Source organism: Apteryx rowi, unplaced genomic scaffold (genome assembly GCF_003343035.1).
Source record: "Apteryx rowi isolate R43461 unplaced genomic scaffold, aptRow1 scaffold_161, whole genome shotgun sequence".
NCBI classification, from domain to species: domain Eukaryota; kingdom Metazoa; phylum Chordata; class Aves; order Apterygiformes; family Apterygidae; genus Apteryx; species Apteryx rowi.
Window position 1 is genome coordinate 684,239 of NW_020447875.1, and position 24,240 is coordinate 708,478.

The 24,240-nt window shown below is 37.6% G+C and overlaps 1 protein-coding gene across 1 annotated transcript; it reads left to right on the plus strand.

The window, feature by feature from the left end:
* Positions 1 to 8,907: 8,907 nt before the first annotated feature.
* Positions 8,908 to 22,026, plus strand: REEP5 (receptor accessory protein 5). The gene is made up of 4 exons (XM_026059887.1): positions 8,908 to 8,969; positions 12,634 to 12,772; positions 17,833 to 18,001; positions 19,394 to 22,026. Exons 1-4 carry the CDS (start codon positions 8,923 to 8,925, stop codon positions 19,441 to 19,443), a joined length of 405 nt encoding a protein of 134 aa, XP_025915672.1. The 5' UTR covers positions 8,908 to 8,922; the 3' UTR covers positions 19,444 to 22,026.
* The last annotated feature ends 2,214 nt before the right edge of the window (positions 22,027 to 24,240 follow it).

Here is a 24,240-nt window from a genome sequence, read left to right on the forward strand (position 1 = left end):
TTCCTTCTATTGTGTTTTTTCAGATATATTGAAGATTGACTTAGTTTTAGACTCTGGCAAGATTAAAACTACCTCTTTAAACATCTTATGATTGCAGTGTTTAGAACTATAAAACTTTTTTCTACAAGCTGTCACTGGTGGGCACTAAGTTAGAAGATTATAGGCCAAGAACAACTCCAGAGAAACTTAGATTTTAATTTTTATAAAGCAATTTATAATTTTTTTTCATTAAAACCTGAAAGTAAAAATACAGTTTATCAACCTATAAGGCTTCAAAACCTTAAAATATTTGCATAGGAATTATATTTATGTAATAATTTATGTCTGAGGTAATTTTTACATAAATACTTTATAAAATATATATCTAAGTTGTTAAATTTATTTGAAAACTTGGTTTTGGGACTATATTTTATACTTAAAATCTGCCTTTATACTGTCTGTCTTTGCATATATCTTCTGATTATGTGAATATACAAATGAGCACAGAGAATAGTTGCATACTGACAGCTTTGTTGAATAAACTGATAAAAGCTCTTAGAGCTGTGAAGGCAAGATAGTACCAAGTAAAATGCAGATAATGGGTTTTCTTCTCCAATTTCCTTCTGCTTCCAAATCTGGAAAATTTATTTTACTTTGAGTTTATCTTTGTGTAATATGTCTACCATTCTACATGTAGGAAGATGTTTTAAATTTATCTTAATATAAAAAGTTACCTCTTTGATGTTAGTACTGTGTTTTCTGTAGTGGCGGGTGCATGTGGCATTGTCCTTGGCTACAAATTTTACTTAAAAAATTTATGCGAATAACATGCACATGAATACAATGCCATTTCTGTCTTTTCCACTTATTGCTCTCACTTTAGGTATCTTTTTAATGCTAAAACATTTTTAGGAGAAAATTAGTTATAATCTTAAATACTTTTTAAATTAGATTTTAATGTAATCCATCACTATGGGTTTGGAACTATGTATCTTTTTAGCCATTTAATAGCATTATTTATGTGTTAATAACATGTACTTCTTAACTACTTTTTTCCATATCAAAATTAGATTAAATATATCTTTACTGCTTGAAATCAAACCTGGAGCATTATTAGTATTTCTTACTGAACAAAGTTAAAGTAGGAATTACACTGCTGAGTGTGCCTTATGCCAGGGTCTTTCAGTGGCAGCCTGCGGATGTGGTAGCCTGCTGACAACGCAGGTGGGCTTACTCCCCTTGCCCTCATTCCCAAATGCAGAGCTGGTATGTAGCATTTTGCCATCTGCGCTCGTCTGCCCCAAACCTGCTGACAGTCCAGCACGGGTGCAGAGGAGACACAGGAACGAGTGCTAATGTGCACATATTTTCATGGTCCCATTCTGCTTCCCTTTTTTGGGGGGGTAAGGTGCGTGAACTTGGGATAGGAAGTACTGCCGTTGCCAGTCTGTACAGGGTTACAGGGTCAGCCTGGCAGCAGGGGGAGACGGCCTTCAGTCTCCTCTATACCATGGGCTGCTTCACTGTGAACAAGAATCCTCTTTGGTGCTCGCTCTTATACTGGGCTAAACCATGATGAGATAAAGCTGAATTACTGGAGAGATTCCTGCTTCCTTTTCCACTGCTCCAGATCCTGTACGGGAGTTAGGGTGCTGCTGAGTGCTGTTCCCCATGCTTCTGGACCCAAAGCATGAAGAGTGCTACTTGGGATGGTTTGCTTATTCCTCACTTCTATTAAGTCTGGCCCTCTTGAAAAGACAGCTGAAGAGCCTGCTATGCGCTTTGACAACAGTAGTGAGATTTGCTTCCTAACTTTGGGCAGAACATCAGCTCAACTGAAAACACTCTCAAGTGACTCTTCCTGTAAGTAAAACTAAGCGCTGTGGCTCCTAGAAGAGGTCAGGCAACAGAGGCATAGACTGAACGTATTACGCAGAGTGTTAATTTGATGTTTACACGGGCATTTCAACAATTGGACCAACTGTGAAACATCTCGGGAGAAGGTACCAAAGGGAAAAACAGGTTACTTTTTCCCAGTTAACTTACTGTCTTTTATTATGAAATAGATCAGTGTATCATTTCTGTATTGCGGTTGACTGAATTGTTTAATATGAGAAATAACTAAATACTTTGTCAGGTTTCTGTCTTTTTCAGAAGAACAGACACTCATTAAATGGTGGGAGAGGTGTCTGTGTTCTGCAAAAGCTGTGAGAGAAATCACACTCTATCCTTGCTGTTGGGCTAAAATACCAAACAGGCCACTGAATGAGTGACCCATTATGCCTGTTCCAAGTCTAACTGTTAGTTTAGGATTTCAGTTTTGGATTACATTGGTCATAATAGTTACTGTCCCTCCTCTTTGCTTGCCCAAAAGAAAGAATAGTAGATTAAAAACAAACCCAGAAGGATGCTCAGATCAGAATTCAGTCTGTTCATACATGAAACATGAACCATTTTATGGATATGCAGGTTTGTGCCCACCACACCCTGTATAATTAGGCAGTTTACTTTCTTTGAACAAATACTGTTCTTTGTATTCATTGTGTGTGTGTGTGCAGCAGGTGCAAACTTCAGTGGAGAAGTGCTGGGGACTGCAGCCCCTTCGTTAGGCCTAGCTGATAAGGTGCGCGTGACCTTCAGCGATATGTGACACCGCTGCAGCTTTGCAGCTGCCCGATTTCACATCAGCCAGTGCTGCATCCGCCCCAGGAGTGCTAATGAATGCACAAAACCAACCCAAGGCTGGGGGGGGGTGGACTCCCTGGTTAATACTTGTAACTGTTTCATGCAGGCACAGCTGTTCCCCCTCCCCCCCCCATCACCCTTGGTGTTCACATTTAGCTTTGCTGTGTGCAAGTCTATGGTGGTTTTATACATGGAGTTTTTTTCCTCCAGTGATTAAAAAAATCTTCCAAAAATCCCGGTCTTTTATGCCATGTCATCATCAAGGGCCCACCCATGAGGCTCTTACATAGGCAAAATTGAAAAGTTTCTTTTTCAAGTAAAGATTATCTGGCTACGTCCCAGAAAGTCAGACAATCAGGATTAAAGTTTGTCATAAAATTCGGATCCTATTCCAGCTAATTCTGTTCAGTGCTCTGTAAAGAAACAAAGTAACTTGTCTTAAACTGAAATCTAATATTCATTTGCAGGCTTTTCTGTCTGCAGTAGACCAGCATTTAAAACTTTGCCACAAATGATAGAAGCAACTTTTTATATGTTTGCTGAGCTTTAACTGCACAAGGGAATAGTCAGCCTAGATGGAAGAAATGAGTGTTGGCAGTTATTTAAAAACTGCCAATATTTTCATTGCTTCTCTAAACTTTCCAGAGTTAGCCTGTTTAAATGTAGCTCTACCCATAGCCAGTGGTGGTTAGCAGCCACCACCAAGAAAAAAAGAGAGAGCGGGCAGGAAGGGAGTCTTTGATGACTAAGAAATGCATGCAAAGGATTTGCTGAAGTTTCGCAAGTGCTGTCACGTTAGTTTAAAAATTGCCAAGATGAAAATGGCTTTAGGCAGTAAAAATGCCTGAACTTATTACTGGTGTCTTAAGGGGAGAAAAGCAATATAGCACAGTCATACCTCTGCTTTGGCTAATTTTATGTTGTTGCTTCAATTTAGCTGTTTTTGCTATGTAAGTGCTGCTCATGTCATTGTACATAAGACTTAATCTAGACTGAGTGTGGAGAGGTAGAAACATACAATTCAAGTCTTTGAGTGTTCTTGTGGTCTTGAGTCCCCTTCCTAGCTCCTTTGCCTCTTCCATGCCTCTAAAATAGGAATGGTGATTTTTCTTTGGTCAAGGATGCTTTGAACATGTAAAATCATTCATCTATTTGTTGAGAGATAGGGCAGCAAACTTGTTTTCTCCTAAAAAACTTAGGAGAAGGCTTTTTTTCCTACATGGAAAATGCTGCATGGTATGTTAATGTTCTTGAATAATGTTCCATTGCTGCTTTATAAAGATGATTTGAGCAAGATGATGTAGGTAACCATATTCACAATGCTCAGTTTAAATAAGAGCAGAAAGTTTCCAAATCTATCTTCATTTATACTCTTTTTCCCATCCAGTGCTCTTTTAATGAGGCTTCAAACACTAAAAAGTATTTTAACTTTTGTATATGTTCTGCCAGTCACTTCCCCCAAACCTGTTTGCTTTTTGTCTTTTAGGTTTAAGAGTGATGTGTTTAAAATAAAAGCTCTGTATCTGTTGGTTGAAAGGAAAGCACATGATTTGTCCAAAAGATAGCAAGTGATCACATACTGGAGACAGCATCTAATATAACAATAACTGTAGGAAAATTAGAATTGCTTTTCCATATATTAAATTTAGTTTAAAAAGATAAAGATCTTTGTGCTACAGGTCTACAATCAGAATTAAACTAATTGGAAGATTTCCAGGTTGTAACTGATCTAGATACTGTTTTTAGGGAATGAAGATATGTTTGAGACATAATAAACGCAGGCACTTCACAAGACCTTCTGAGTCAAGATACGCTGCAGTATTGCACTCTGCATGCACTATTCTCTCTTCTTGAAGTGATCTCTGGATACCTGGCTGATGCAGGCCTACAGAGGTTAATGGAACAGTTTGATTTACACAAGCTGGAGTTTGCTGGAGTATATTTCTAAGCTACCCTTCCTCATGGAGAATCACAATACTTCTAAAATTTCATGTGTAGCATTGTGAATTCTAAATGCTGGAAAAATTGAGCTGGACTCAAAAATGAGATTAGAAAAAATAGTGGATTATTGTTAGTTGCAGTTCTTATTTTCTTGTTTGTTTTGTTTTGGTCATGTATTTTGGTTACATTTTAGAGGTTTTTCTCCACAGCTATGAAACTCTTAAACATAGGAGAGCTGGCAACATCTTGCTGTCCCAAAAGGAAGGGCACCTACTGTCTTTGTGCATACAATGATACAAATTTATATTTAGGGAATTTTTGGATGAGAATAATGAGGCTGCCTTCTGCTTTTAGGAAAACAAATATTCCATGAGATCTTGTGTGTGAGGGTCTGTGAACATTAGATAAAACTTAAATTTAGAATTTAAATAAAGCTGAAAAACAGTATTAGAGCTGTAATAAAATTACACTTGAATATAGTCTCCACCATGCAACATAGGTTGACAGGAAAACCTAACTTCTTTCTGTATTGCTAGAAGAATATAGCAGAGGCCCAGTCCTTCTCTACTCAGTAAACAATAGTACTGTGTTTCATCTCTGGGCTTACATCCTAAGCAATACCAGCTGTGGAGAGGCAGTCACTGAATGTGACATTTTTTTTCTTCAAACAAAACTGTCTGTCACAAATACAGAGGAAGCCCGAAGTGTTGTGTCTCAGACTGTTAGCATGTGGCTTCCTCTTGTGGAAATGCAGCGTGTCTGTACCACAAAGGTAGGATTTATTTTTTTTCTAAACTCCCTGACTGCATGCTGCTTGTCTTTCCTGTCAGCACCTTGAGGGAAGACAACCTGAGACTTCTGTAATATAAACAAAATTAGACGTTACCAAAACAGGGCTAGCAGACAGTGTAGCAGTGCTGGTCTGACTGCTAGTGCAGACAAGTACAGCCAATAGTAAAGCTGGTGAAGCTTAGTGGGAGGCTGCAAGCACAGGTGAGCTCCATGAAAGCCAGCAGTGACTTTCCTTGCCTGTGTTAAGGATGGACGTGCAGCAAATTCCCTTTCTAGAGAAGGTACACCAATAGCTTTTAGGGGAGCGGCGAACTGAACTGTGCTGGTGCCACTGCTGTGCAGCACTGCCTGCATTGCCTGGCCAGTGTGCTGGAACAAGCAGTTACCTGTTTGGCAGATGGCCTGGGGAACTGACAAAGGTTAATCTATCCTGGCAAAAAAGTCGGGGGGCAGGGGAGGAGAGGCTAGTTTTAACTTGAGTTAAAACTGGGGAACTGATCTATCACGTGACCCTTGTTCCAGCACAAGAAAGGGAGTAAGAATAAGCAGAGAACARTGAGGTGACAGGACTGCTGCTTTTGTGGGAATCTGGCTTTGTGCTGACTTAACATGTAGTTTGTAGAACTCGCTTCACTGGTAGACAGAGTGCCCTGTGCTCCCCTTGCTAGCTCAGTCTCCATTCTTTGAAGAAATGAAGCTGGAAGCCTTTGTACCACTGTTGTATTATTTGGTGTTGCCTCCTACTAATATCTGGCTCTCCATGGACAATGAATCCCCTTGTTGTCCCTTCATGAGTTCATCTGCTGCCATCTTCTGGATACATGAGAATTATGAGAATGGGGAGATGGCAGGCTTGCAAATCTACAAATATTGTAGAGTATTTGGCAGAAAGATGTTTTTGGGATTTGGAAATGCATAGCTCTGCTAGTGGATACAGTAAGGAGAAAGAAAGATGGAAGACATGAGGCTTTTAATTGCTGGATGAAAAAGAAGAAGTAAAAAAGCAAATACAAATAAACAGGTACTTCCTTCACTGAAGTGATGCCAGATGTCACAGAGGCAGCCTGCCAAGATGGGTCTGAAATGAGGATGACAGGGAGGTGCCATAATTAGGAGGTCTGTGTTACAGCTGAGTGTTGATCCCACAGGGATGACTGGAGAGCTAAAAGTAAATTACTTTTGAATACCAACAAACTGCTACAAAGAGTTGAGATGCACTGGTAAGTATAAGATCTAGAAATACAGGGAATTTCATTTTTTTCAAGTTAAAAAAAGTGCCATGCACAACTAGGAGGGTCAAAAATATGCCTGCCTACTCATGCAGTGTATCACTGACTAGAAAACTGAAGGAAGGATGAACAAAATGGTTTCTCTTCTTTAACTACAGCATGAGCACTGGGTTTAGTATAAGCACTGCAGTGTGGTATGAAATACATAGGTTGATGCATGGGTGGCTTACTGTGCACCAAAGATTTCTTGGCTTATACTGGAGGCTCCTGTTATATCTTTTGTATTAAATTGTGTATTTGTACCTTTATAAGAGTCATCAGGTATGCCTTGTAGATTGCAGGGTTCTGAGTGATCGCTTTACATGACACTAGACTAATAGATTTTGGTATGTCTTTCTTGGTCTCTGGCTTCCACATCTTATTAACTGGACTCAGCTCAAAAAAGCCCAGCCTCCAAACCAGTGAAATTACAATAAACTTTCTCTGTGAGTACTGTATGTGTGAATTAACACTAACAATAACTTGTTATGCTGGAGCTAATTTAGGAATGTGTAACAGTCTCTTCCTGGAAAAGATCTTATTTTTGTCAAAAGGAGCCAGATGCTTTACGTGAATGAACTGAACTTGGCAACTTACTAAAATTAGACCAGTATGTATTATTATCAGGTAACAGGAAAAAATAACCACACTCAATCTAGAATTCAGTTTGACTGATTCTGAGACACACACAATCAAAATTGAACTGGTATTCTGAGACTGTAGTTACATAAATGAATGTACCTACATAAAGCCCTGGACTGACAGAGAAAATGGCAGCCTCAGCACTTCTTCTTTGGCCTCAGCAGTTAGCAGGTTATCAGGGAAGAGATCTTGCCAGAAATGAACCCAGCCAAGAAGTTTTCAATTGGGTCACCATCTGCTTGTACAAGTGGCAGTGCTGGCCCATGGCAGGTCATTTTCTCTACTGGACAAACATCTGTTTTTAAAATAACTGAGCTGGAAAATTCACTATCCAGTCTCCTGGAAGGTGTTCACAATGACTACTGTTACCTCCGACGTGCTACTGTAAATAGTTGTTAGAGGCTTTAAATAAAGTCCTCTACAGTTAGTGTATAAACACTATATAAAATCCTTTGCAGTGATAAAAAACTGACAGTGTATTTCTTCTTTTCTTTTTTAAATTTGAAACTCTAGGTTTTGGATGTTCTGTTTTTTTTTGTTAGGAGATTGTAATGTTATGCGCTACTGGGACTGACTTATTTGTTCTTATGATGTACAAATAACCATTACAAGAAGGCTGTTCTAAATTTGACTCTAGTGCCAGTGTCTCATGATCTGCATTCCTCTCTGATCTCTATGCTTTCACTTACTAATGGAGATTGCATTTAGAGTATTACACTGATCGATTCATGATTTAACATGGGGGGAAAAAAAAATTCTTGGCTTGAAGTAGTGCACACATTGTCTCCTAAAGTTAGTTGCACAGAACATTACAGAGGTCCAATAGTTTCTTACAGAATAAGTTACTAAAGTTCGGTCTAATTATAGTGAGATTCAGATGTTGAAAAGAAAATAGTTACAAATGACAAAAAACATTTCGGATATTTTATAGAACTACATTGTACTTGCTGATTCTTGAATATGAATTGAATATTCTGTGACTTACTCTTGAAATACTGTATAAGTAGGGAAGGATGGAGATAACTTTTTTCCTTTTATTTTTAAATAGAGAAGAGCTAGAATATGGATTCACACTGGCACGCTCAGCTGAAGGACATATTCTTCCCCTTTCTGAGGCAGAACATTCATCAGATACTTGCCTTTCCTTGACTGCAGTTAAAACTTTTAGTCACTGATGGCCCTGCTTCATCTATTCTTCCCCACCCCCTCCTCCCGCCGCCAGCTAAGTGGGATTAGGGCTGGAGACATCGCTAACAGATGCAATTTGTACTTTTCTGAGCTGACATTGCTGGCTGATACCTTAGTGGGTGTGGTGGTGTCTGCCTGGTGAACTTGTCCTATGATATCTAGATCAGACCATTACAGGAGGAAGATTGGCTTGTGCATTGGATTCCACAGCATGCAAGAAAACAGCATCTGGATGGTGTTGGATTTAATGCCACACATCAGATGGTTAAACCAGACAATTTTTTGTCCACTTGCAGAACTACTTTTTGTGAGCATTTGACCATAAAAGTGTCTTGTTCATAATTTCCTTATCATTGATAAAAGCAATCCTTATTTTTTAGAATTCTGAGCACCTCCAGGAGGAAGAATGAGAAAACTGTAGGATACCATGTATAGCACACAAGCTGCAATGAAAATAACAGTTCTCAAGATCAAGTAATAATTTGACTTTTGCTTGGCTGGGCTACAGGGCAGCCTTTCTCTCCCCCAGTTTAGTGGTCCTGTGATTCCTAAGCTTAAAGGACAGGATTTTGGGGGTGGCTCATTTTCTGTGTTGCCAGCATTCATATCATTAGAGTTGCTTTAATTTTTTTTTAATTAATTATTCTAGTGCTATGTCCTTGGGGTTAGTGTTTTCAAATGTTTTTCTCTAATGCCATCAGGGCTAGTAATTCATAGTTATAAAAAAAATAGTTTCKATTTGCATTTATTGCTTCAGCACTTGAGGATTCACAGCATTACAGTTTGACTGAAATTTGCAAGATTGGCAGTGCTGCCTGGTAGGTGCTATCAGGACTTATTCACAGATCATGAATACTTTGGAGCAAAGGATGCCATATCTTGAGATTTTTGGATGAGTGGATATGTTGTAGACATAAGCATATGTTGAACAGGTATACCTATGAAGCTAAAGTACTTTAAAAGTCAATGAATGCCTGACAGACAAGAAAAAATGTCTATCTGCCTAACTTCTTAAATCTGATACTTTTTTTTTATTATTTGTTTATTATTAGGGATCTTTGTTTAAGGTCCATATAGAGGCAGTCAGTTCCAATTCTCTGATTTGACTAGGCTGGACATCAGCTTAAGGAAGTACAGCAGCAGATGGTGAAAATTCAGATGGGGCACACCTATAGCACTGCACTTATGGAGCTCTTAAAGGTCATTCATTTTTGTAAGAGAGAAAATAAGTTAATAAAATATGTCTTATTAGCACTGCGATATCATGTCATCTGCCCTTTGCTACAGCAGTGGAGATTCTAAGCTTTTTGATGAAAATTTCTAATTTTCATGATTTCTAAGATGGCTTTAATAATGTCAACAAAAATTAAACAATGTCTCCTTAATCTGTGGATGGCTTCAAACAATGACTGGAAAATAGCAAGACTGTTAGCTGTTTCACCGCTGAGCATTCTCTCACAAACATGCATGTTATGAAATCTGAAATATCCATCAATATAAATGCCTCTAATGGAGGCAGAACCAGAATAATTCATGCACATAAGGCCTGCTGCAAGTTTTCTGTAACACTGAGAAACTTTGCAGTTAATTCACTTCTCTCCTTTATTTGTCCCTTTGTTCAACACTGTAACTTCCCTACTAGTTACTTGTACTTTTTTCTTTCCTTCCAGAAGTGTAGTTTCACACTTTGAAAACAGCTCAGACCAGTAAYCCTCTCCCTCACCTCCTGTTTGTTGTAGAGCTCCCTATCCAGTGATACTAGAACAACTGAAAGAGAGGTGCAGGCCTAGGAAAAAATGTGGTTTAGAGTGGGAGGGCAGGAGGTAGTGAAGTTGGCACTGCCTTTGAGAAAAGTGCCTGGAACTGCTGTTTCCTAATGCTGTGTTGTTAGGAACAGCAGTAAGCAGACCTGCTGCTGTCCACCTGTGGCAAACCTGTTTTTCCAGCTGGGCTGATGTGGTATGTTAACAACCACACCTTGTTGTGCTTAATAGTGTGGGGCAAGGGCTGTTACGGAGGACCTTGCTGACAGCCATAGGCTCTAACTGAAATAATACATAAGTATAATGCAAGTGCAAAATCTTCATATGGTGTTTCAAAGTAATTCAGTCCAGTAGCTAAGCCAATTAAGAGTGTGTGTGTGTGTGCGCATGTTTGTGTGGTGGGTATGCCAGTACTTCTTCTAAAACATGCCACATGATTGATTTTTTTTCTCTTAACTTATAGAACTAGGAAGGGACACACTCCAAAGGGTTTGTGAATTCACAAAGCAGGAAGTGTACTCACAGATAGCTCTCTCTCTGTAGTTTCCACTCTCTAAATCTCCCTAACTGTCAATCTTTATTACAGATTTTAAAAGAAAACTTTACACTTCTGGCACATCCCACAGATGTTGCTTCAGCAGCAACATGTTTAATATTAAGGGAATAAAAGTATAAGAGAATTGAAATGAAATTCATTAAACAGAGTATACAAATTTTAATCCTATGGCATGAGTGGAGAGGATAAATGCTTTTTAATACTCTCAAGTTTCATATTATCAAATTCACCCTTGCTAGCATTTTCTTCTAAAACCCCATGCACCAGTACAGGTTGGGGGCTGACCTGCTGGAAAGCAGCTCTGCTGAGAAGGACCTGGGAGGGCTGGTGGACACCAAGTTAAGCATGAGGCAGCAATGTGCCCTTGTGGCCAAGAAGGCCAATGGTATCCTGGGGTGCATCAGGAAGAGCACTGCCAGCAGGTGGAGGGAGGTGATTCTCCCCCTCTACTCAGCCCTGGTGAGGCCACATCTGGAGTACTGTGTCCAGTTCTGGGCTCCCCAGTACAAGAGGGATGTGGCACTACTGGAGCAAGTCCAGCGAAGGGCTACCAAGATGATTAGGGGACTGGAGCATCTCTCTTMTGAGGAAAAGCTGAGAGAGCTGGGCCTGTTTAGCCTGGAGAAGAGAAGGCTGAGAGGAGATCTTATCAATGTGTACAAGTATCTGAAGGGAGGGTGTCGAGAGGATGGGACCAGACTCTTTTCAGTGGTGCCCAGCGACAGGACGCGAGGCAATGGGCACAAACTGAAACACAGATGCTTCCATCTGAACATGAGAAAAAACTTTTTCACTGTGAGGGTGACAGAGCACTGGAACAGGTTGCCCAGAGAGGTTGTGGAGTCTCCTTCTCTGGAGATATTCAGAAGCTGTCTGGACAGGGTCCTGGGCAACATGCTCTAGGTGACCCTGCTTGAGCAGGGGGGTTGGACTAGATGATCTCCAGAGGTCCCTTCCAACCTCAACCATTCTGTGAACTTTTTATGGTAGTAGTCTAGGACTTAGCAAGTATAGAATCTCTGCTTTACTTCTTTTACTAAAGAAAACTCATGTGCATTTTTACTCAAGCTATTTTATTGTTAAAACTGTATAAACCTGAACTACATTCTCCTAGAAGYTGGAGAACAAAAAGGCATTTAGTCATTAAATAGGAACCCCAAGACTTTACTAGGGATTGTTCTGCAYTGTTCTTGCTAACATAGGCTACATCTTAATTTGCAAGTTCTATAGTAGCGGATTTATAGAGCAAAGCAGTCGCTGCTGCAGATCTGCAGTCCACACTACCCATGTTTGGGGGAGGTTACTTTGCACAAGCTCTATTTTCCTTCTGTGGAAGCGAAGTGGAAATGCTTGTTAGTAGTTAGAGCACATCTTCTGGTTTATCTTTTCAAAAAGGAATCTAGCTCACATATATGATAAGTAAAGATATTTAAGATTCACTTCAAAATCCTGAACTAAATTTAAAATGTTAATGTAGATGCATGCAGAACTGACCAAATACTTTCCCCTCTTCCTTTCTCCAACTAATTGATAGGTGAGGAGGCTTGCTTTTTTTTATTTTTTTTTTAACCACAGAGCTAGGAATAGCTCAAGTATCTTTTCTCTTTTGAGCCTTACATGTAGAAAAAGGCTTTGCTATTCAAAGATCATGGGCCCACTGTCTGTATGATAGATACTGTTTAAGTCTCTTTTGTACAGCATATAGAGAAATTAAATCATGGGAATTCATGGGTAACAACCAATCTAAGACATAAAAACCTCACCATTGTAGATAAAACCGGCACTACTGACCTGCTCGCTTGTTTTGTTTTCTTCACAGAATCAAAGCTATTGAAAGCCCCAACAAAGATGATGACACACAGTGGCTGACTTACTGGGTTGTGTATGGTATTTTCAGCATATCAGAATTCTTCTCTGATATCTTTCTGTCCTGGTTCCCTTTCTACTACATGCTAAAGGTAGGTTAATTCATTTCCTTCTCCCCTAAAACAAGACTTCTGATGTACCTGGTTTAATGTTTTCAGAACAAATAGATGACAACAAATTTCCCTGGAATCATTCACAGTCACACCTTATTTTTAGATGCTGATTACATGTAATTTGTTACTCTAGTACTGTGAAAATGATCTGCCTAAGGCTGATACTTTGGTGAAGCAAGAGGGGAAGCTGGGGTGGATGGCAAGGAAAGAACTGTGGTGTTTTAGGAAAGAAGAGGCTATTGCAGATGTACAGCTGAAAGCCAGTATATGTATGTATATGATGTATACTCACATTAACAGTTCTGAATTCATACAGTGCATTTTTAGATCTTCTTTCCTAATGTCTTGGTGATAAAAAAGGTGCCAAGGATTTCTTCATGCCAGCACAACACCCTTTCTGAAGAGCATGCAATTGAAATTCAAGCTGACCTAGCAAGTGAAGACCAAACACAGATGGCTTTGATAATACTGTACCAGAAATACCACATTTACATGTAGTGGTGGCATGAACAGTAAGATACTTTTCTCAGTTCAGCATAAAGCAAAATAACTGAAGGAAGCATTTAAGATAAATGCACGGCTTTCTAGGGTAGCCACAGAAGGGACATATACATAAAAGTATTTGCTGTCAGTAGTGGAGAGAAGGAGAGATTTGCTTTTGTGATGCAAAGGCAGGCGGAAGGCTTTGGCTGAGAATCAGAAAGCATTGCTAACTGGGTGGAAGGATGGGAGAGCTTGCTTGTGGAAAAAAGGGGAAAGCCCACAGCTCRGCACTTTCAATCCAGCTGTGACTAAAACCTCTTGTAGTATAGTTCGTGGTGTCTCTAGGTTTCCTTTATGATCTTATGAAATGGAAACCCAGATATGTCATACATGCAAATTTCAAAGTCTCTTTCATGTTTCAAATATGCTAAATTTGCATACTGACATTCATTTTGTACATCTTGTAGCTTGTACTCTGGACTGAGTCTTGGCTACTTGCAGTTTCTGTATACTTTGATACGCAGGACTGAAACTCTGATCTTAGGTGTTCCCATATTTCTGCAATTCAGAGCTTAAGCTCTGCAACCTTAAAATTTTAAGTGCACTAGGAGTTTTTACAGATGGATACAAGGCATGCTGAAGCACTCCTTTGAAAATATGTTACTATGTTTGCATATACTTTTGTTCTCCAGCTGAGAACTATTTTGGGTTTTCTTGTGTTTTATTTTTTTAGTAATGCCTATTTTCTATTTATCTTCATTGTTCTCTAAAGCACAGGAAATGTGTACAACTCAAGAAAAAAAATTTTTGTGAGTATGTAATCTGCTTCCCTCTTTTTCAGTATATCTCTTGATTATTTAATGATTTCTTTGGCATTAACATAGTGTAGTCAAAGAAAGTAGCAGAGGTTATTCTAGGAGTATTCTTGAAAGTGGAAGGGGAAGAGACTCCAGAGCCTACTAATAGTTCTTTCTTCAAATACTAAAATACTATTTCAGAACAGAATTCCAGCAGATACTTCATACTGGTTATATTATGTAAAGTGCTACTAAGAGGCACTCAGTCAAATGAAGTAGGAGTTTTCATTGTGAGGGCAGTAGCACTTCAAATGTAGCAGACTGACTTCAGGGCTTTTGACTTGAAGACAGGGGTTCTCTCCTCTCACCCCTGCCCCCTATGCACTTAATTACTGATTTCCATTAAAAAGCTATTTCACTTTTATGAAAACAAACACCTTGTTTTAATGACTAAAGTAGTCAGTTGAGTTCACATCTGCAGTCATGTAAGGCATGTTTTGGGTTTTGATAGTATTCTATCTGTAGAAGCACGGAACTGGTCATGGGATCATACACCATGTTTCCTAGCTGCAATCACTTCATCTGTTGTAGCGCAGAAACTAGTTGAACACTGTTTTGTGCTGCCAGGGCAAGAACAGGTATTAGCACCAGATCCAAGTGTTTTAAATCTAGCTCAGGTAACTGCATAATGGAAGTAACTCTGTTCCATGAACACCATTCCTTCCTGTGGCTGAACTGCAGGCACCCAAAGAGTATAATACCTTTTTTCCCCCCAGTTAAAACTTTTCATAGTCTGAGTTTTCTCAGCCTCTTTTTACAAACCATATTAGGTTTGATGATCTATGTAATTTTAAAATTTCGCAAAAGATTAGGGAAGAATAAACTAGGTTTAGCAGTCTGACACTCTCAAGTTTTGAAAAGACTGAGATTTGCAACTTTGGTACATATTCTCTTGAAAATATGTTTAATCGTCTGTTTCAGTAAATTTCAAAAGTAATAGGTTTGTTTGAGAACAAATCTGTAACTGGAAAAGATTTAATTTTTCCTTGACTAGATTGGGACAAGACTGTAAAATCAAAATGACTAATTTTGTTCCTAGGCAAGTAAAGGTAACTTTGAGTTCTTTTAATTTCAGGGGAAGTTGGACTTATAGCTGAGGGATTTCCTAAAAGAAAGGAGAGCTAAMTAACATCTATCTATATTGGGACAAGTAAAATAACTTGTAGTGGTTAGCCAGTTATTCTTTCCAGGAAATAAAATCAATATAATTCTCAGCTTTTAATGAAAGATAACAGCACAATATACTTTATGCTATATACTTTATGCTATATTATGTCCCAAATAAATAGAAGCTTTTGAAAATAAGTATTCCATCACTTCTTGCTTTTATTTTCTCTGAACATGCTTAATGAGACTACAGCAATTGCTACTTACTAATGCCATATTTTATTGTGTGTTGAATTATTTCTTTTAATTAATTGAAATGCCCCTTGAGTTGAATGCTAGGCATTCTCATTGGTAGGCACTTTACTTTGAAAAACTCTATTTTAAAAAACCTTTCTTTCTCTTCTGGGAAAACATCTACTTTTAAGTCATTCTGATACATTCTGTGACAACCACATACTTGAAAGAAAAAGCTTAAAGCTTACCTAAAAGGATGTTAAATTGGTTTAGCAAAATCTTCCATAGAATGCAGTTGTTCTCCCCAGGAAAGAGCTGTACTTTCTGAAGAGACATCCTGTCAAGATACCTCTCCAGCTCCAAATATATCATAAATGGTTTTATCTAGGGGAAGGAAAAACGGCCTTAAAAAAAAAAAAAAGAAAAAAAGAAAAGAGTAGCAATCTCTTCCAGAAGCAGGAGGTTAAAGATCTTTACTTCAAGAGATGGGCATAACAGAGAGAAATTTTATCTTGATGTGCATTGCAGTGAAAGCTAGGCCAAAATTTCACATGTCTGAACAGCAAAACATGTAGGATTTTCAATCTCAATATCCCTTATCTGAGGAAGAACAGAGGGAAGATAATCCAAAATATTTGGAAGGCTTATCTGAAGAAGACTATGTGGTTTTCATAATTCAAAAGAATTTTTATTCTTTTTGTTAAACTCACATCAGAACCTTCCTTTTAAGATAACCTCTACTGACTTAGTCACCTTGTAATGGTCAAATTGTTGTTCAGAAGTTTCTTATGTGACAAAGTAATATTTGGGTGTGGCTTTGTCTTTGCAGTTTTCCAGTGGAAAATCAAAAGTATGAGGAGAAGGAAGGAGCCAGAAATGTCTAGCTAGACACAGTGGATTTCTGAAAGGATACTGTAATCAGATCAATTTCTAGGAAATGCTTTTATGTTATGCAGTATACTGGAAACCTCATAAATAAGTAAAAAGCTTTGCTTTCTCTCAGAAGCCCTGGTGCATTCATTGAAACATGCCTTCGCTATCTCTTTGTCTGCTGGAGATACTGTTATGTGAAGATATGTATACTGGAAAACTTTTGAAATCTGAGCTATTAAAAGAAGTGCCATTTGCCAACAGTATTAAAAGGTGGCATTATCACTTTAATTTAAATGCAAAATTTAAGTTGCTTACACTTTTACTGTAGTTTAAATGATTAGTTTGATATTTTGTATTTTTAGTGTCTACCCTATGTATTTGGGTGTGTTTTTTTCCAGGAGGAAAAGTTCAGATTTTGTTTTTTTTCTTCTCTCTCTCCCCTCACAAAAAGATGTTGAAATCCTCAAATGCTTAATCATGTCTAAAGCAAAGCATATTTTGTCTGAGGCTGTGGTGGTTTTGATTTGTCTTTTAAGAAAATCTCAAGTGGTCTTCTCTGAGAAGCTGTTCTGCCTTTATTCGCTGGAGAGGGTTGTGACATCCGATAATAGTGTACTCTTTGTGTCTAGAAGGAACCATACTATTGTTGAGAAAATCTGCCTAATTTTGTTGAAGTTTTATCACTGCAAAACATTTTTGTATATACTTGCAGAGCAGAAGCAAATTTAGTTGAGGGACTTGCCATTCTTGGAGTATTTTGATCTTGTTTGCATAGCTAACTTTTTATTTTATGTAACAGTGGAACAGACGCCAAATAAAAGGTGCTCCWGTGGTGAAGACAGATATTTGTAACACACGGAATAGCTGTCTTTTCACTCCCCTTTTTAAGATGCAAAAATAGTACCTTTCTTTTCTCTCCCCACTTCCCCCAGCAGATGGTGGTATAAAAGCTATACCTAAATTGTGCAATCTGAAAGTGTTTCCCATGTCTATGCTCTATGCATAGTTTGGCTCTACCCTATCTTCGTGTCAGTTTTAACATTGGGGTGCACACCATCCCATTCATCCCCCTACGGCATTTTCAAAGTAAGGAAGTAGAAAGGACAGGAATATGTTTTGGCTGCATTTAAGTGATTGAGGGATCTACACCTTCAGTCATGCCTAGCTAGAGAGACTAATGTTTTGTCTAATTAGATTTTATACTAAACTAAAAAAAAAAAAAAAAAAGCTTTTTTTTTTTTAACAGATTAGCTTTATCACTACAGCCCTCCTCCTTTATCCTATCAATATGAAATTATTCCGATGTAAGGTTCATTATATGAAACAATACTGATAGGTATACTTATTAGGCTGTGACCATGCAAAATGAAGGTCACGTACTGCTTTAAATATACTCAAATCTGTGACAGAGTTAAGATGACTGGCTACACCTTCTGTCTCCTACCTCCCTTCCTGTACTAATGCAGATGTCCTTGTTCCATGTAGTGTGGCTTCTTGTTGTGGTGCATGGCTCCAAGTCCTTCTAATGGGGCAGAGTTTCTCTATCATCGAATTATCCGCCCTTTCTTCCTGAAGCACGAAGCTCAGCTGGACAGTGTTGTTAAAGACCTGAAAGACAAGGCTGCAGAAACTGCAGATACCATCACTAAAGAAGGTGAGGAAAAGACCATTCACTAATCACATCAATTAGAAAGAGTTCACCTTTGCAACTCTAATATTAAAGTTCATATTTATCGGCTCTGGAAGAAAATTTTGTAAGAAGATTGTATAAATTTTAATGGAGAAGTTAAATTTGGATGAAGGTACCAAGAAAAGAGGATTGCAGTCAATTTTAGCTTCTAGAAGTGCAGTTATGCTTGATGAAAGCAAGCTATTAATTGTATGAAATAGCTAATTAGCTCATGTGTCTTTCCAACATACATATCCATATAAATACTCTCTCTGTAGAGAGACAGGTCAGCACATCCTCACAAGATACCTTCTGTAAATACAGTTATTGTTTCAGTGCATTCTTGCATCTCCTGAAATACCATCTTGAATACCTGGTACTATGAAAGAACTGCCAAACATCTAGTAAAGCAAATCCTTGAACTCCCAACAAACAGCAACATGTGAAGTTAAGTTTTCCTGTCTATATAAGTATTTGTACTTTTCCCTCCTCTGGAAATCAAAGGATTCTGAGCCAACTTTTAAATAAATTAAAATTTTAATTTTTTTTAAATGGCTTAATTGTGTAATTTCTGCTTTTATTTCTTTGCAATCTAAACTGGACCCTTATGCTCTAAAATGTCTGATGATAATTTTACAAGTAAGAAAAGGAATTGTATTAAGTAGCTGTAGTAGCTGAAGTAAAGGTTTATTTAAATTTAATTTGAAATTTTTTGAGAAGAAACTTCAGAGCACCTTAAATCTCCTTTCCCCCAAACACCACATGCAGCGTGATTTCCTCTTACCTAACTTGCCATTTTTCCTATCAGTATTTCAATGATCTGCCTTTCTCTGGTATTCTTGGAATTTTTGCTGTACGAGCCTCACTGAGTCATTATTGTTAGGGAGATATCTTAAAGAATATTCTTCCATCTCGCACATAGGATTCCTCTGTCTTCATTCCATCACTTACTCCTCTTTCCTATTTTTAGATACAAAAATTTGCACATATGTATATATTTTTTAAGAAAACATTATTTCATCAGCTTGGTAGTAACTTCTTGCTGTGAATCTGGATGTCCTAAAGATTGTGAGTAGCCCTATTTTCTCCTTAAAATAGTAGTAAGACAGTCTGTGCTGTTTATTGTGCTGCTCCTCATGTATGGTTTAGGTTCACTGCACAATTTATTCTTGAAAAGCCTTACATTATCAGTATCATCTATGCATACACACACACACACATATATATATATGCATGCATGCACGCACACACTCTAAAACTATTATGTTTATTTTGTAACTTAAGAGGAAGATAAAATTTTTATGCAGCTCAAGAACACTGTATAGGCCACTTGGTTTGTAGGCCACTAAAATTAAACTTTTTTTTTTTTTCCTGCAGCCAAAAAAGCAACAGTGAACTTGCTGGGTGAAGAGAAGAAGAGCACTTAAACTATTAACTGGATAAAGAACGTTTCCCTACCACCTCCTTTATAGAGCTTGATGTTACTGGGGACTGTGGTATAACTTTAATAATGTTGCCTTGGAAACATTTTGATATTAAAGGAATGTGTTGCAAGTTTGCTTACTACTTTGCTGTTGTCTGTATAGAAAGTAAGCATTTTTATTTAAAAACAATGCAGTGGGCAGCATCTGAAGCTTATTGAAAGTATTTTATTCATCTTCATGCAGAAGAAATCTTTCAGTAATCACCTTCTGCAATAACATAAATAAAAAATATATATCCCACAGGCTCTGCACTTTAGTTGTCTCTTTGTGCATGTAATTACTCTTAACACTTCAACTGTGGTGTGTCTGGTAACATAAAATTTTTGTATGAGGAAAATATAGCCTGAAAGGATTTTCTTGAATATGCAGGGAATTATTGAGAAGTGGCATAATGGATGTATTCCCCACTAATGAAGTTGTAAATGATGAAACTGTTCTAGGCACCTGATAATAGAGATTATTCACTGTTGCATGTTTCATTGTAACTTACAGTATTTGGTACAGTGTGTGTATTCTTAAATGGATAGATACTAAATATAGGAAAGAGTAACTTCATTCAAGCGATCCAGCTTACATAAGTGTGAAGTAATTTGCCAGAAATGGATGCATTAAATTGAGAGCACAAGATTACTAAAGTACAACTCCCTGCCTTTTCTTGCTAAAAGTTGTCATCTAAAATTGAAAATAGAGTGCCTTGCAAGATCACACTCAAAAGCACAAACCACTTTTCACTAAGGAGTGATACTATTACAAGCACTTTTTTCTAAAGTCCTGTTGAAATAGTTACTGCCCTGGATGTCAGTCCCCAGAACTACATCAATAATTAGCACCACAACCTCTGTGAGCTTTTTCTGCTCATAAAAAATCTGCAGTCTGTTCTGATTGTGCTAGGAACAACTCTGTATGAGCACTGACCCTTTTTGAAGAAAAGGGATGCTGTTGTCTAGATTACTTGATCTATTCCTGACCAATCAGTATGAGTGCAAGCAAAGTTGTTACAAAAATACATTGTTTTTCAATTCATGGAATAGAATTGAACTCAGAATATGGAGAAGTGTAAGCCTAAATTTTTGATATGATAAAAAGTGATTTCTAGGTCCACTATCCTAAATTGATTAGGTTGTAACCGTAAGATAGGCACTGAAGGTTCTTGGCTTTCCACAAGTTGATATATAAACATTCCCTCTAAATTTTCAGGGACTAGAACTGTAAAAGAATGAAGCATGCACTATTATTTAGCAGATCAGTTTTAAATTTGAGAGATACCTATTATAAGAACAGAGGTAATAGTGTCGTAAGAGTAAGCTCTTTAGACTAAGCTGGAAAACACAGCACTGACTCGGTAAGACAGCACCTACAGCTGTCAAAGAGCAACTACAGTAGGGAAGTAGGAGATCCACCGTGCATTGTTTTCTGTCCTACAGCATACACGGTTTGTCATTTGAAGGAAGAATACAGAATACTGCAGTATGTAAATGAATACATTTGGCTGATTATTCAATGGCAGCTTTTTGTTATGAATGGATGTACTGCAAAGAGTAAAGTTTACAGCAAAGCTGTAGATGTGAGCAAGCAGTAAATGCTAAGTGACTCACAATTTAAGTAATCTGATTTCTTGTACTAGTTTCCTCTGTCTTTAGCCCACTGAACTTTGCAATCCATACTAAATCCTAATGTTGTATTTTAAACATTACATGCATAGCAGTCATACGTGGTCAGTGTAATTTAGTTTCACCTCATAAAATAAATGATCTTAAATAATGATACTTACACTTAATACTGTATTTGATTTAGGTACAAAGAACTACTCAAACTGCTTTTCTAAAAGCTGTTTGTAAGTCTGAGACTTTCCAAGACTATCCAAGTTTGTAGCAGAGACAAAACTTAATTCTCAAACAGATCATCAGTTCTTTAAAATTCCACCATTATCAATGAGATAAAACACTTTTAGGTAAGTAAGTGTTAGAGTGAACATTCATTTACATTTCTCAGAGAACTTAACAGTTGGGCTTTAGATCAACTTCCTATATTTACAACCCAGTATTTCTTGATCCAACAGCTAAGTTTGTGCTCCTTATCAGATTTCTACTTGAAGGTAGAACTACCACCTGTTTGCAAGTTGTTAATATAACTTGATCTCGTTTGCACTGTTGCAAACAAGAAATGATCACCTGCAACATTCATGGGCTTCTACAACGATTTAATTCTGAGAACTAAGCATATCATGTCCTCAAAGAAAGGGTGATTCTTTTCTGAAAGACTGAGAAACTTCTGGGAAGACTTTAGTTAAAAGTAAAGATGCAGTACTAACTAACTGTGCTGTCTTAAGAAAAACAGTATTTTCTGCAGCAAGTTACCCTTTCCTGCAAATAACTCCACTGGGCTGGCCCCTCGTATCAGTGCTCTTCTCAAAGTCGTCTTCACAACATTTATAGGACAATGTTAATAGACACTTCTACTCAATGTCTGTGCTGAAATTGTATATGCTAAATAAAAATGGATACAAATAAAGAGATTCTGACAGGACTGGTAAATTGCTTCAGTATTTCTTAAGAATCTTATACCTCAACAAATGGAGAAACCTAATTAGTTTAAAAGGCAGAATGTCTTTACAGGATACTCACTTTTCTACCCAAACTTCATTACTGTGGAACTAGTAGGAACTCTTATAAAAGCATGATGGAAGTACTTCCACTTTATTTTATTTATCTAGTCTATTATGACTAGATCTCATGGTGCAATGTAGCTGTTCTAGAGCATCAGACCTTAACAGAACAGTTTGGAATACAGACCTGAACAGTGAGCACCATAACAGACTGCCAGCGCAACACAGCTTTCCAGGCTTCATAGCCTTGCTTTCCTGAGGAATTACAAAGGGCTAGGTCCCAGGAATACAGGGTCCTTTAGAAATGTATACAAGAAACAGTATAAACTACAGGGATTTCAGACTGTTTTTTCCTCTCCTATTAATTTTCTAGTCTTCCATAAGTGTTATAGACAAAAAAATACCGCAGTTATTGACAGGTAGGAGTGGTTACACTTACAGTTCTTTCTGCTTGAAGTTTAAGTAGGACATTTCTTCCAGTTTATCCCATACATTTCCAAATTCATCAGGCAGAACAAAAGTTCTTAGGCAGAGAAAAGCAATAAAAACCTCACAATGATGCAAACACCACTAATGATACTAAAATAAAACTGAAATTATCAAAACAAAGCAAGATAGTTCACAAAGAATATACCTTCTTGTAAGTAGCAGAAGACATAACTAATATTTGCCAGGTCAAAACCTCACAGCTTTTTTAATTTGACAAACTTAAGAAAGTGTCTTGAGTTTGCATTCCAGTCTTGTCAATTTTGTACAATCAATTGTACTTTGTACAAAAATCCTGAGAATCAATGTAAAAATATTATGACTAATTCCTTAATCTTCCCCCCATTTCAAACTCAACCAACCATAACTTCCTTATGCACACAAGGAAGAACAGGATTTAAAAAAAATAAATGACAAATTCTTCTAGGTCATGCTACTACACAGAATTATGTTAAATAGTATATTTAGGCTAAACAATCATTTGACTACAGAGAAAAGATAATAATTTCAAATAAGTTGCCACTACTGCTAAGAATATAATAAATATATTCTTTCCTGTAGCAAATCTTAGTGGGAAAATTATGTTGATAGATGTGTGATTATTCAGAGACACATAAGTATTTCCTGTACACCGCATGTTCTGCAAGCATGCAAGTAGAGTGAACCTCAGTCTTTCATTTCCAGAGAAATTCTACAGCCAGTGTGATGGTATGAAGCAGTACTTGGGGAGTAACAACCTGAAAACCACTAAGATAATCCTCAGTTGTACAACCACACTGACATAGCCTTGTGAAGGACAGATCTCTCTTCATGGTCCGTAAAATAGTAAGAAGTGCCTGAGCAAGAAACTCAGGTGACTTTGTGAACTCAAGAAATAGTAAAGTAAAAATAACTGAAGAGGAACTTCTTTGAATTTAGCAACCTGTCAGAAGGATGCGTTTGCTGTAGGCAATGGAATTTCACAAAACAAAACCACCTTATATGCCTACCGCTTATTCTTGCATCCTTGGAGGAGAATACTGAAAGCCTAAAGACTTCAATTAAACATTTCAAGTTCTGCTATCTGGAAAAAAAAAAACTTGATAGAGAAGATAACAGCACATGCTGTTTCATAAGAAAAAGAACTTCATTGCATTCTACTCAGTTCCTACCTGGAGTTTGCTCACTCCCACATCATTGCATCATTTCAACCAAATCTATCAACAGACTCAAAAGTTATAAAGGGACAGATGAAGTCAGCATTTGTATTAAGCCTTTTTTTCTTGAAAACAGGCAAAAAAGCCCTCTCTAAAAACCTATACCAAGAGATAAAATAGCCTAATGAAAGCCAGCCTGTAACAGGAGGAATTACATTAAGACATAGCTATATCTGCAGTTACAGACAGAGAACTAAACAAGTGAGCCACTCCCATCTTTCATGCTCTCAGTACAGCACACACAAACACCACAGATAGGTATACATAGGCTGCCCCAAAAGAAAGCATTGGCTAAAAGGCGCCAATCATTAAGCATACAGACAACAAGAACAGAATATATATACAGAGATGTTTAAGGACAGYTATTTTCTCAAATCTTGGCCTTTGTGAAATCTACTTCATGACTGAAGGTGAAAAATTATATATGGTAATATGTTATCACTTCCCAAATTA